Source organism: Entamoeba invadens (assembly GCF_000330505.1).
Source record: "Entamoeba invadens IP1 unplaced genomic scaffold scaff_1105074725183, whole genome shotgun sequence".
NCBI classification, from domain to species: Eukaryota; Evosea; order Mastigamoebida; family Endamoebidae; genus Entamoeba; species Entamoeba invadens.
Genome location: NW_004443692.1, coordinates 1,078,448 through 1,093,004, shown reverse-complemented (window position 1 = coordinate 1,093,004; position 14,557 = coordinate 1,078,448). Strand labels below are relative to the sequence as shown.

At 35.2% G+C, this 14,557-nt stretch overlaps 6 protein-coding genes across 6 annotated transcripts; 2 read left to right on the top strand and 4 right to left on the bottom strand.

Moving 5' to 3' along the window:
• Positions 1–829: 829 nt before the first annotated feature.
• Positions 830–2,149, bottom strand: EIN_186470 (F-box only protein, putative; the record flags this gene model as incomplete). Its single annotated transcript, XM_004260943.1, has 1 exon — positions 830–2,149. One exon carries the CDS (start codon positions 2,147–2,149, stop codon positions 830–832), a length of 1,320 nt encoding a protein of 439 aa, XP_004260991.1.
• A 2,008-nt stretch (positions 2,150–4,157) lies between these two features.
• EIN_186460 (COP9 signalosome complex subunit, putative) lies at positions 4,158–5,422 on the top strand (the record flags this gene model as incomplete). Its single annotated transcript, XM_004260942.1, has 2 exons — positions 4,158–4,330; positions 4,384–5,422. 2 exons carry the CDS (start codon positions 4,158–4,160, stop codon positions 5,420–5,422), a joined length of 1,212 nt encoding a protein of 403 aa, XP_004260990.1.
• Positions 5,423–5,492: 70 nt separating this feature from the next.
• Positions 5,493–6,929, bottom strand: EIN_186450 (O-acyltransferase domain containing protein, putative; the record flags this gene model as incomplete). The annotated part of the gene is made up of 1 exon (XM_004260941.1): positions 5,493–6,929. The coding sequence occupies one exon, from the start codon at positions 6,927–6,929 to the stop codon at positions 5,493–5,495; it is 1,437 nt and encodes a 478-aa protein (XP_004260989.1).
• A 450-nt stretch (positions 6,930–7,379) lies between these two features.
• On the bottom strand, positions 7,380–8,905 carry EIN_186440 (hypothetical protein; the record flags this gene model as incomplete). The annotated part of the gene is made up of 2 exons (XM_004260940.1): positions 7,380–8,513; positions 8,567–8,905. 2 exons carry the CDS (start codon positions 8,903–8,905, stop codon positions 7,380–7,382), a joined length of 1,473 nt encoding a protein of 490 aa, XP_004260988.1.
• Positions 8,906–10,706: 1,801 nt separating this feature from the next.
• On the bottom strand, positions 10,707–11,432 carry EIN_186430 (hypothetical protein; the record flags this gene model as incomplete). Its single annotated transcript, XM_004260939.1, has 1 exon — positions 10,707–11,432. The coding sequence occupies one exon, from the start codon at positions 11,430–11,432 to the stop codon at positions 10,707–10,709; it is 726 nt and encodes a 241-aa protein (XP_004260987.1).
• Positions 11,433–13,666: 2,234 nt separating this feature from the next.
• EIN_186420 (hypothetical protein) lies at positions 13,667–14,449 on the top strand (the record flags this gene model as incomplete). Its single annotated transcript, XM_004260938.1, has 1 exon — positions 13,667–14,449. The coding sequence occupies one exon, from the start codon at positions 13,667–13,669 to the stop codon at positions 14,447–14,449; it is 783 nt and encodes a 260-aa protein (XP_004260986.1).
• Between the last annotated feature and the right edge of the window lie 108 nt (positions 14,450–14,557).

Below are 14,557 nucleotides of genomic sequence, written 5' to 3'. Positions count from 1 at the left end.
TTCATTTATAATTCGATGGAACAAATAATTCTTTTTTGAGATATAATTCCCCCTTTTTTGTTTTTTGTTACCATTTTTACACTCCATCACCAAAAATTTTTCCCAAAAACCAAGTTTACTGGAAGGGTTTTATTTGTCCACACGGGTTTCATCATTTCGCGTTTTTTGACAAAAAATCAAAAAAATACTTATTAATTAACAAAATTATAGTGTATAGTTTCCCATACTCACAATTCACAATAAAATATAATTATAAAATAATATAAAATATTATTAAAAACGCAGTTTAAAGTGTTTCGATACAGAAATGTTTTCATCCAAATTTACCCTTTGATAAGTAAACAGAAAAAGCTATAAATTATAATACAATACTAATATTTATTAGTAAAAAGGTATACCACGGTCAAGAACCCTTAAAAAAAAGAAAAGGAACTTGCTTTGCAGCCTGATGTCCAAGGACAAGAACAGATCATCCCACAACCAGTCTCACAAAAACCACAGAAATGGTTTCTACAAGCCAAAGCACCATGAGTACGAGAGCAAAAAGGGTATCAACGTGAAGGTTGCGCGTTCGATCAAAGCCTCAAGAAAGTTTGCTCTTAAACAGAGACTCGACGCAAAAATGGCCAAAAGAGCTGCTGCCGCCGAACCAGCTGCAAAGAAGGAATAAATGACTTGTCTTTGTTTCTCTATTTATCACTTCTTATTAACTTTCTTCAATCCTTAACTCCAATCCCTTCTCTAGTTATTTTTTATATATATTAGATGCTATGACTTCAATCATTCCTACCCATTTGAAACAACAGAGAACAACTTTTTCAAATAACTTTTACACAAGCAACGAGAAGTCAGGAACATCTTCTTCAAGCAATCCAAGCCCTTCAGGAATCTTTTCTAACCATTGCTCGACATTGTTTTTCTTCCCATCAATTATGTTCCCACCTTGGATCACACAATTCCCATCTTGGATCTCCACAGGCTGAGCACTACACCCTTCGATCGTCGAATTCACCACTAACCCTTCTCCTTTGTCACTCACAAAAAGTGCAAAGTCTTTACCCGCGACTAAATTACAGTCGTAGACAAGTGGATTCGCTCCAGTACGTATAGCCATCCCAGGAAGCGCATTCTCAGTGACTGACGTCCTCACAAAAATACCATCTGCTCTGTTGTGCAAATAGATCCCATTCGATTGCCCACGAGAGACATCAGAGTCGACTACAATTGGATTCCCGCCTCCTCGGACTTCGATCCCGGGCATGGTGTTCTCTTTCATCGAACATGACGCAAACAGTCCCCCACCATTCTCGTACACAAAAACACCGGCGTTTTTTCCTTCTTTAATCGACGTGTGGACAACACAAGGAGATCCGTCCTCACAAGACGCTATCCCAGGCAGATAGTTCTTCGATATTTCACAATCAAGTAACACACCTTTGCCCTTGTTCTTCACAAATAGTCCATTGGAAGTTCCGTCAACGATTTTTGTGTTGATGACGACGGGATTCCCTTTGGTGTGCGTTAATATCCCAGGCTTCTTATTCTGTGATATCGAACAGTCGACAATACAGCCACGACCATTCTCTGTGACGTAAATCCCAGTTCCACATTGTGATATGAGACATTCAGTGATTAAAGGATTCGACCCTTGTGTTATGTTAATACCAGTCTGGCATTCGCGGAAGGTTGTTTTATCGATTAACACCGTTGTTTCATCCCCTGCACAGACTACACCGACTTTCAAACATTGTGTGACAGTGCATTTGATCATAGTCAGACTGACATTCCTTGGAAAGAGTGTGACACCTTCCTCTCCACAACAGATCCCACACTGTTCCATTATCAACTCGCCTTGTTGAACGTCAATTACGGGTTTCGCTGTCGCGGAAGTGGTAAAGTCGATGTTTTGAATAACTACACGTTCTGGCGCGGAGACCAAGACACACGCAGATGACTCCGTTTTCACAAATATATTCGACCCGCCTTCTTCCACGAGTCCAACTAATATAATCGACTTGTCTATCACAATCGGCTCCGATTCCTCATACCTCCCGGGTTCAATAAAAATATAACTGTTTGGTGGTGCTGTTCGAACGGCGTCGGAGATGTGTTGCCGCTTGTGTTTTGGGCCAACGTAAATTTTTTTCATGCCTTTCTTACTGGGTATTTGCCCCATCCAAATCACCTCTTACTTTCTAGTTTCTTTTTTCATCGATTTTCTTGAACTTCATTAAAATCAATTGGCTTTGTCATCAGTGTTGGTGTCTATCGGGAAGTTACTAGTAATTGCATGACTTTTTACTATTCGAGTATAGTTCTGATGGGTTGAAAGAATCGAAAGAACCAGTTTTGAGGCGCAAAAATACAAAGTTTGAGGCGAAGATATAACTATTCATATGGTTCTCAGTGTTATTATTTAATAGTTAAAAAAATGAGACTAATTAAGAACAAATCGCTAAATGAAATAAAAAACATTTTCAACAACAAAAAAATAAACAAAAAACAAAAAAAAAGAAAATTCGAAAAAAATTGGAACAACAGAAGTGTCGAAAAAAGAACCGTCTGAAATGTTCATTGAGGATGAACGATGAAAGGCAAATTGATGAGTTGTTTTCTGTTATGTATCACTCTACTATCACTTACCAACTCTTATATATTGTGTGATACTCCTGATGGTGTAGTTGCAATATACGCAACGGACAATTGCCCACAAAATGAGACACTTACCTCACTCGAAAATTTCAGTTTTATAGATGGCGTCTTTTCGTTCACTTCTCAATCTCCCTCTCACTTTGTTTTGAGATCGGGTGTTGAGAGTGATATTGATTTATCTTTTCGGTTTGCCGATAATTGTCCTACGTCAACCTTTTCGCTTGAAAACGGAATTTCTCCGACGTTTTTCCTTCAAAACATTGGATCTTTCTCATTATCTCTCAATACTCATTCGAGAAATCTCAACACATTTTACCTTTCCGACAATTCCAATCTCTCAATTTCATCACAAAATTATATTTTGATTGATCTTCTCTTTTCTGGGTCGAAACGAAAGGAGGTTACGATAAATGTTCCATATTTCGAAATTCAATCTATTCTTGCACAAGACTCAATAACAAAAAAATACTCCACTCAATCACTCAATTTTTGTTTTTCATTTTTGACGTCATCTCATAATTTAGGATTTGCAGTTCCAGATGTCGCGAACTGCACATCTACACCTGGAAAAGTGGAGTGCTCGCCTTATAACTTTTGTGAACAAAACAGTGTCATTACTTTTCAGGCTTTGAATGGCAATGTAGAGTGTACAAATACCGATTTCGAGTACTTTGGTTCAAACACCAAAATTGAACTTAAAAACAATGAAAACCTCAAAGTGATAAATCAAGTTCCGGAATCGTCTATCGACATTATGCGCCAGTATGACAGCGAACTGTCTTTAGAAAATTTTGGGGAGACCAATATTCACAATCATCACAACGGGACTTTTTATTTGAAGAACCACAAGAATGTAACTATTTACAATTACGAAGGAGATCTCACTATAATAGAAAAGGTTCCAAACAGCACAATCAAATACGTTTCATTCAACAGCAATACAATAACATTTACTGGTGATGTGCCATATACAATTCTTTTTGAGACCACTCAGAAATCAGTCTGTCAAAGTTTTAAAGTGCCAAACAAAAATGTAACGCTAAGCGGAATATATTATTGTAACACAACTAATGGAATAGAATTATGGTGTGTTGAAGAGTGCATACCCATAGTCGAACCAATAAAGTGGATTACATGGGGCAAAGGTATTCTGATCGTCTCCGCTGTTATCACGGTCTTAGTCTTAGTGGTCGGACTTTGTATCGTAACCGTCTTCTTCTTATTCTCAAGAAAGAAACTCCAGTCCAAGTCCAACTTCGTTGAAATTGAATTACCCGATTGATGACATCCACTCCAAATATAGTTTTATTATAGTTTAATTGAACTATTACAATAACATTATTTTATTTATATAAAAACATAGGATTATAAATGTTATTATCAGATTCAAGCACTAATCTATAAACTAATAGTAAGAAGTAAAACTTCAAAAGAACTAGAGAAGAATGAGGTATAAGTATAAAACCAGAAAAGAAGAATGAACTCAAAAATTACAAAAGCGAGTCATGTCGAAAGAGAAACAAAAAGTTGAGTTAAACAGCGTGTTGGGGTACCCACAGGACGTTCTTTTGAGTGAGATAAAATCTCTTGCCTTCTCACCGAAAACATTTGAAAAATATAGCGAACTTTTAACGGCCTATAAGCCTAACGAATTTCCGTGCAGTCATTGTCTTATTTTGTTTGTTAAGTTTTGGTAACCATTTTGAATAGATTTATAATGCTTATCTCCAGACGTGAACAAACAAGAACACTCAATGACAAGAATTTACAGAAGTTCATGTCAGAAGTCGACGCTTACATCACAACTGTTAAAGTAGAGAATTTTGCGAGTGCGGAATCTCTCTTTTTGGAGATGTTACACAAGACAGAAGTGTATTCACAGCGCAACGGAAATCTCATCACAAAAATGTCGCCAGTGATTGAAAAGTTGTTGTCTCGGGTCGAGTATGGCATCTTGTCGCCATACCATTCATTCCAAGCTCATATCTTATACTCCACAAAGCAATATGATATTGGGAAAGTGTTATATTGCACCAAATACAAAGGGGTAGCTCCTGGAATGGATTCGTTTTCTCTTCAAATGTATTTGTACTACGTTGGATGTATAGCCTTGAACAATCGAGACTTACGTGACGCTTTATTCTTATTCCACCAATGTGTCGTCTGTCCAAATAAATCATTGACCACTCCAGCTTTGTGTGCTTGGAAGAAAGCCACTTTGCTCTCTTTAATTGTTCGTCACACTCAATACAACACAAATGGGTATCTCGCCTTCTTTGTAGATAATTATAAGGAAGCCACCGTGTACATAACTTTAAGTGAACAGTTCAGTGCGGGTGTCGATAAGCTTCAAAACGTCATCGAAATGTTTTCCCCACAACTCAAGTCAGATGGCAACTTTGGCTTGGCTAAACAAGTCCTTGTCGCTGCCGTGTTGAATGGCTTCGACAACGTGTCAAAAGCTTTTTCGACAATCGCCATCGACCAACTTGCAAAAAGAGTGCATTTGACACAAAATGAGTTGAAGAAGTTCATTAAAGCGATGACCGAGAAAGATTTGCTCACCATCACCTTGTCACAAGACGTCGTCACTTTCAAAGAGAAGCCTGTTAACGACAAAACCATTACTGAACTCTTCCAACAGTTAGTCGAGTGTGAGGCCATCTTCGGGTTTATGAAACAGCACATCGCAATCAAAGAAGAAGAAATCGCCAGTGCAAAATCCGCTCAAAAAGCAAAAGAAGTCAAAGACAAGAAGCAAACTGCATAACACATTTTCGTTGATTTGTTTCATTTTAAATCATTCACTTCCAAACAACAACACAGACAATAACCATAATTTACTCTTCTTTCTTCACTTTAGTGGTGGTAGTCCCCTTTGGTACTCGTGGCGGTGCAAATGTTAACCAGACAAAGAGCCCAAGTGTAATCAAGTGGATGCAGAAATAAGTCTGTTTAAAGATCTCCCACGCAGTCCAGAAGTTCATGACAAAGAATGGCGCAAAGTTGTATTTGACCGAATAGTTCGTATATACTATAAGTATAGTATTGTAGATGCTCATCACCGTTTTGTTGTTGTTCGATTTGTACGCAACGTATGGCGTCAACTTTTTAAAGATCAATTTGCTTGTTTCTGTGTGGAGTGCAAGGGTTCCAAAAGAGATGTAATACCCCGCATAAAATCCATGCCAGAACGCAGACACTAAATTGGTGATCACTGTCTTCCACGAATCAAAGATGGTTCCTTCCAAGTTCAAATAGACGTAATTGGCCAACCAGCTCTGGACATTTCTATTCCACAAGAAAATGGAATTGCGGAAGGAAGTGCTCAAGTAAAACGTTGGGAAGTCCAAATTAAGGAAATTCTTCCATACACTCTTTCCGTCTTTTTCTCCACTGTACCCAAACCCACCAACGATCGACATCGCGTCTGCTACATACCACGTTCCAATATACTTTGAAAGACAGATCTCTCCAGTATACCAAATACAGAACATTTTGAACCAGAATGAAGTGGTGTCCTTTTCATTCAAAACGTAGTATTCAATTTGCTTGGGCTCAAATATTGATACGACCCAGACTAACATATAAAACGCTATTCCAGCACCAAGGCGCCGGGCAAATACGTCGAGTGGGATGATTGGGAGATTTCCCTCTTTTTTCTCTGCAGGCATCTTTTCAAATTGTTTCATAGTGATGAAGTCCATATAATTGTTGAACTCAAGAGACGGTCCACTGAATATGCCTGGGAAGAAGAAGACATACCCAAAATATTCGGTCAACGTTGGGTACGTCTTAATCTGCATTTTCTTTCGATGTTCACAGAGTGTCTCTTGGTCGGAATTGGCGTCTGCAACAGACCAGCAGAACGTCGAAAATCTGATGACAAACATCATGTGGACGGTATCAAACGCAAGTTTGTATAAAACACCAACACTGAGGACTTTGTGAAGGTGAACGAGTGACAAATGGAGTATCAAGAAGACCATCATTGTTAGTGCCATTCTCTTTGTGGGAAATGCTTTCATGATGTAATATATCGGGTATGCCAAGAAAACAACAGACAACGAAATCGGACCAAACACAATGAACGACATGAGCAATCCAATGATGCCATATACCTTGTGTTTCAGGTTACAGTCATTAGGTAAAAATCGGCAATAGTAAGTAATTGGAATAGCTAAGACAAATGAAGAAAAATACTTCAAATAGTCGACTGGGACGTGGACCACCTTTGAAATTGGGTTCAAAATCAAGTCGATAAGTGACAACGACATCTGTTTTTCCAGCTTTGTAGATTTTTATCCCAATTTCAAACAACTTGAATACCAAAAGAAGTCACCAGTATGTATAGTTTAATGTATAGTTTATTTATAACATTTGATGATTCTTGCTTTTGTTCAATACTTTGTTCAAAAAAGCAGGGGGATCAACCCTACTTTTTTTTTCGATTTTTACTCCTCGAAAAATAGGAAAAAAAGGGGTTTGGAAAACAAAGGACATTTGATAACTTGATATAATAGTTAAGTTTAAATTATCAAGAACCAATAGAATCAATTCACTATAATTGGGTATTCTATTTTTAAAAAAATGTAACAAATTCTATAATTATATTTTATTTGTATTAACACTTTAATATTTGTTAACACAGAGACATGTATGGAGTTAATATAGAATGTAATAAGGAATTGTCTCAAGTCTGAAATAAAAAGCTACAAAACAATCACTCACGCTGTTTTTCTTTTGAGTCGAGCCATAAGGACAGAGACCTGTTTTGGGGTCAAAAAGTTGTCTCTACAGAATTGGTTGTATAAACCGGGGTTATTGATGTAGCTTTCTGCCTTTTGGTTGGCTATGATATCGTCACATAATGTTATAACTTGGTTAGCGTCCTCCTTGTCCATCTTTCTAATAATGAAGATGTCGAATATTTGCCATGAAGTTTCCGACAACAACAACGATGCGACACCAACAATAGCACATCCATACATTGGGATTCTGTAATCTTTCAACTTATCAGAGATAGGTCCTACTATCAATGGTAAAGAGAATGCGACTAAATTGTAAGTGAGTGACTCCTGTAACCCGACATAAATTGATGAAATTTGCGAAGTGAGCATTGACAGTCTTGAAGTAGTGATCAACACATTTTGGAATGAATAAGCTCCACACAACCCCAAAAAGATTGCACACACCAATTGAGCAATCCAGTGCGACACGGTGCCACAAATGAAGTGATTGATAATAGAGACTATCATGAAGAAGTACATCAGTCCTCGGTTAAAGAACAACAACTTCATTTGTGCAACAGCTAAGATACCGACGGTGTACATCAAGTAAATAATACAGAAGAAGACACCAATGAAGATATCATATCTATCATCTTCACCTTCCATTGATGGGAAGTATCCATCTTTTGTATCAAATATTCTATTGAAATACTGTGACCCGTAAGTCAACAAATTACCATAACAAGTGATTGTGCACACAAAGGCAGGAATAAGGAACTGCATTGTACGCTTTTTAAGACGAGCTCTCTCGGTTTTACCCATCTGCCAAATGACAGGAAGGTTCTTCTTCTTTTTATCTTTCTTCTCTTTCTGTTCCCATCCAAGGTCGACACCAAAGATAGTACTTCCTTCCCAACATGGGTAGATAACAAAGACAATCACCAAAGAAGCAATAGAGATAGAAAGTGCTTGGACAATTCCAAGTTTGGTAAAGAGGAAAGCGCCACAGAGATATCCAAGGGCTTGCCCAAATGTCCACATACCGGAGAATATACCCAACCAGAATTCGGCATCTCCTGCAGTGCTTTCACGTGAAATTGATGTTTGGATTGGAATCCAGAAGAGTACATACTACTTTGTTATTCAAATTCATTGACTCAATTGATATTGTAAAGAAAACAAACTGAAAATGCGTACATAACTCCCATAATCCACAAAATCCATAAGTTGTCGTTGATGAACATCAATAGAATGCACGCGGCTATATAAATGGCAACACCAATTCGAGCAAGTAACCACCCCGGCAAAAAGTTGTTAATGAAACCGCACACCCACGAGAGCAAGAAACAGCAACCAAAGTTAATGGCGTTAATAATAGCCAAGTCCCAATTTGTTGCGTTTTGTTTTGTTGCGATAAGAGGAACAACAATCCAAAAAAGAAAAGCTCCAAAGTTGTAAAGCAATGAACAGGCGCAGTACCGGTAGAAATTACTGAGGAGGTATTTGACTAAAATGTGGACCATCCCTCTGTTTTTAGAGTGTATTTGGCATGTCCTTTTATGTCGTAATATGACATAAAAAACCATGGAAGGACATTTACCTTTTGCCCATTTCTGTGTTTTTAATTGCTTCTCCTTTTCTATATTTTTCGCTTTTGTTTTATGATGTACTTTATTCGACTTTTTTTGATCTTCTGTTAATTATTTGTAATTGTGCATTTTTGGGAAGTAAATTGTCTACTAGTTAATACAAAAGTCCATTCGGTTTTACTATTATTGAATTGGTCATTTTTATCGTTATAAGTCGGGAATGTGGGGTTGAAAGATCTTGTTTTGCAGTTCCCACCGTTTTCGTTTTTTATTATTTTGTATAACTCCTAAAACCCTGTTTGAACTAGTTTAATTTACTATTATTATACTATATGTTCATTTTGTATATTTTTAGTGTTTTCTTTTAGCGAAAAATATTTCCCCATTTTTTTTGAAAAAAATAGGTTAAATAATTAAATATGGTTATTTTTATTACTTTCATGGTTTTAGAAAATATAAAAAAGATATCATATAAATAGCTTATTTGACGTTTTTAAGTTTATCTGTAAAATTGTTTTTAATAATTTAGATTGAAAAAACATTTTTAGTTGAATTAACAGTTAGTATTAACAACAATAATTAATAATATTTAATATAGGTTCAAATTAAATAATAAATATATTATTTTTTAATATAAATATTTCAAACTATATTTGAATTAATTAAAAATTAAATTTTTAATATAAAAACAAATAATTATCAAATTATATTATATTATTATAATTAATATAGTTCTATATTTGTTGCTTTAATAAGAATTTTGCTATTCTAAAACAAAAAAATGTTATTGTATAACACGATATTTAAACAAAAACAATAAATTTGTTTTAAAATTTTATTTTAAAAAATTGTTTGAAATGTCATTTCTTATTTTAAAAAATGAATAACAAACATTATATATCTGGAATTGTTTCGTAGTTTTGTATTAAGTAAATGAATTGAATGTTGCAAATTTTTTTATCATGTCAAAACTAACTCCAAAACATTAAAATAATCACTGAATCAAAAAAATTGGTATAGAGTTGCCAACTTTGCCAGTCTGTGTTCTTTTTAGACACAAAAAACACGAATCGATAAATATAGAAAGGCACTAATAAATTTAATTAAAAAAATAAAAAGAAAAGGCAATTTGTTGTGTATACATCGGGATGATTATAGACAGCGATTTTTGAATGGTTTATAAAAGACAAATCTGCTGTTTTTTAAACCCCAAAAAATTAAGCTAAAACAACGAATAATACAAACTGGTTATCTCGATTTAAACAACTCTTTAATTCATCAATGTTATTCAATCTTTTTCTGACATTCTGGTAGTAAATGGTGTTTATTGTCCATATTTGTGTCTATTTTTCAGCAAAACGTGATGATAATTATTCGATTTTTTACCAGTAAAAGAAAAGAAAAAAAGGATATTTTTCCGATTCAATTTGCGAAAAAAGATGCTAAGATTATCTGTTATGAAATTCTACTTGTTTTGTATTTATTTTTCTTTTCTTTAGCCCTGTACCCAGCTTCAAGACTGCCAAATACAAGCACGGCTACAAAGAAAATTTGGGTTTGATTATATTTCTTCCCTTGTTTCCATTTCTCTGTCATGTTTATTGATCCATTTCAAACACATCGAACACTCGATTGGTAATTTTATTACAAAACAGTAAAGAAAGAGAAAAATGTTTTGGTCAATTTGACATTTCCAAACACCAATCCACGAGAATAAAAACAATGACTATTCTAATTACAGTTTCATCCTTTTCGATGCGCTGTTTGTGTGTTTTTTCGAATGTTCACAATTGAGGATCCCAAGGAACCTTGGGTCGTTGTGCTCAATAGTGACAGTCTTCCCCGGCGTCCCGTCGAAAAGGCTTGACAGAAAGAGGTTTGCCTCGTCGCCGATGGTGTTGATTTGTTTTTTTGAGAAGAGGAAGCCGCCATTGTAGAAGATCCTTCTGACAAGGTCGGTCTTTCTTGTCCCGTTCTTCCCAGTTGTTTGCGTAATTTCACAAAAATAACCCTTTTCCATGAGTAAATCCATCAGAAGGTGGTGTGTCTCTGTCATTCTGTTGGCTGTTCTCCTTCTTTTAGCAGTGGTTTCTTTAATCCCGTGTATTTTGTCTTGCATAAGTATTGATAAGCATCTCTCCTTGACGCAATGCGAGACGTCTATTTCATCATTCCCAAAGTCGACTCTGACAACGTTGAACGAAGGCTTTGTTAATACCGACTTCTTGGAAGGTTGACCCAACTCTATTTTGCAGTATTGGCATAGAAGAAGGATAAAGACACCTTGTTGATGTGCCATGGAGTCTCTGAACTGCTTGAAGGCCGTGTTTTCCTCTTCAGAAGTCTTAGCAGGCGCTTTGAGACTGAAGGTGTGGGTGGCAGACATTGAAATGCATTCAAAGATTGTTGGGTTTCTTATATATTGACTGTTATCTTGACATCTTCTCGAAAGCTCGTCCATTTTTGGGGTTTTAGTGTTTTGGTGGTGCTCCAAAAAAATGTCAAAACTCCTTCTCCGCCAAATCAACGGGAATTCGCGCAGGAAATCCAGCAGACTTTCTCAACACCCCTCTCCAGTAGTTATTGCAAGAAAGGTGCACTTTTGCGAAAATACGAATTTTGAAAAAATCCTTTTAAAAATAGAATTTCTAGCGGAAATGACGTTACTAAAATAAGAGTTGGCCACACCAAGAACGCGCATTAAAAAACCGAGTGCACCTTTGTTCAAAACGCGTCTAGTGCAAATTTTGAGATTCGAAAAACTGTGTGAAAAACTCCCTTCAACTAAAAAATTTTTGCAATAATTTCAGCACTGTTCCAAAAACTGTCTCTCCAAATAATATTCAACGGCAATTACCACTCAATTGGTATTGATTCCCGGACAGTGCCGCGAGAGTATTCCAAAATAGTATAAATACAAAAATTTGTCACGACATGTAGATAGAAATGAAAAGCACTTTTGGAAATAATTTTTGGTTTTCGGGTTTACTTGTTTTTGGTTGTTTAAGCATCCTTTTTTGAATACTTCAAACATTTATCGCATCTACGCGGATAGACAGAGTTCTTGTATCGAAATCTTTCGGGTTTTGAATTGAAAAGCAAAACTTGCCCAAATTGCATTTTGACGAGTCGAACCTATTTATACATTGGTTTATATTTAAAACGAATATAAATAGGAAATACTAGCCACATTTTCGTACTTTTATTATATGCTGATAACCCAATGATACAGCGGTAGTATTCAGGAACAAAGAGAAGGCGTAAATAAATTGTTACTCCAAAATTGTTTTTGCCGATCTATATTCGACCTTTTGGTTCAATAAGAACAGTTTTTTCGACTTATCTTTGTTCTGTTTACCGGTTTACTTACCTCCTTTTTGTACAAACTAGTAATAAAAAGTTACCTTCTTTCTGTCTCCATCGCTATAAACAACAAATTTCACATGAGCCACCCGTTTCAATGCTCTATAAATAAAAGGGCTGTTTTCATTTAATTTCTACATTTCTGTTTCATAATTATATTACGCAATAGGAGGATGTTTCACAAGAAGTTTTTTCGTTTTTCATTCATTTTTTTTCATTTAAATTTGTTTCAAAAAATCGATTGAAAATGAGAGACCAATTCTGAATTCAATTTATGAAACTCTTTGTTTTAGATTTTGGAATCACACTGTAGAAGTTTGATATACTTATTATAGCCACAGAACTTACATCCATTTAAATTATCCGAATAACATCTAATTGAAATGCAAAGTCGTGTATTCTCAAACTCCAAAATCTTTTTTTATTTAAGAAAAATACTTCCAATTTCAATTTAGAAAATCGAAATTCTTATCATTATTACTTTATTCATAAACCACCATATACAAAAGACTTTACATTTTCATGGTGTAGTAATAACCATGACAACTGAAAAACTAATTACCATTTTTAATCAATTTATTTCACTGATTGAGCTTATCCTAAATTCTAAAATTTAGAATCTTATCCCCTGTCAAATTGTATTGTCTACAATTATATATGTTATCAAAGAATGAAAATGCTTTTGAAAAACCTTTTAATTTGATGACCTTTGATGTTGGTCAAATGGTGTAATAAGATGATACTCAATAAACATGACTACCGTAGATTAAAAATTAAAAATTAAAATTCTTAAAATGTATTATCTTATTGTAGTCCATCAATTGAAAAGAAAACACCAACTACTTTTTTGAATTGTAATTTTTAATCTATATGAATTAAAAACTTGTTTTATCGATAATAATTTAATTAATAATCATTTGACTTACTTCTGTTTTCTTTTTAAAAACTTAATGTTTAAAATAATCCTTTACGTTTTTTCGAATACCAATCCTTTATATATTTGCTTTTAACTTGTAGGATTAGTTATTTTATACTTAATAAAATTTTCTAAATATTGTAACTTAACTATAAAAACAATTCATCAACTTTTTGATGATTAAGCAGTTACTAATCCTAATCACTTTCAAAATCATCTTTTTTAACAATGGCACTGGAACGTTAAAGTCTTATTGTAACAATTGGGTTCTACTCTTAAAATACTAAACTATAGAGTTTATTATTAATTTTTTATTAAAAAAACTTATTAATAATTATTAATAGATTTTAATAACAAAATGTTATTGAAATGTTTTTGAAGCTGGAAATAAAAGAAGAACTTAAAAAATGTATTAAATGGCAACAAAACAATTCGACGAACTTGAATCTCTACTCAACAACTTTAGTAAGCGTCTAAACGACATCGATAAAACTCTTCAGAGTGTGACTTCAAACCAACAAAACAGTGAAGACCTTTTAAAAAAGACCCGCGCACTTCGCGAAACAGCTCTTAAAAATCACCAAGACCTTTTGAACTTCCTCAACTCGCATCAACAGTCCATTGAGAGACAGATAAGTGATATTCGTGTGGCAATGGGATGTGGCAAAAATGGCGAGCGATCAAATCCACTCGATGAGACAGACATACAACACATTGAGTCACTCACCGGTTTGACTACAGGCGATGTCAAATATCAGGCAACTGTCGATGGATTTATCAACTCTTCATTTAACAAATGTGTGAGCGGTGTACCCAATTTAATAGTTGTAGTGTTCGACAGTGAGGGCAATGTCTTCGGTTCTTTCAACTCCGAGCCCCTCCCCAACATGGCTCTCTACGACGGAAATTCGGCAAAAGGAGTTTTCAATGATCCAAAGCACTTTTTCTTTGTCTTAAAACGCAAAGGCGTCTCCGATGTTAAAAAGTACACCCGGAAGAGTGTTGGCTATTCTATGTGGCTTTTCAGTGCAATCGAAAATTTGGTTTCTGTGAACGGCGCGTTTGTGCTCGTGAACAACTGCAACAGGTCATTCGACTCTTCCATTTCAGGAAATTTCAACAGAGAGTACGGTGAACCGCTCACTGTTGAGAAAAAGAAATTTATGGTTCGCGACGTTGTTGCCTTTTCACTCAAATAACAGAGGTGTAACACGCTTTATATCCTTTTCTATATTTTTACTATCAATATAACATTTGTTTGTAAGAATGCTGGCTAGTATAACTACTAATTAAATAACCATAAAATA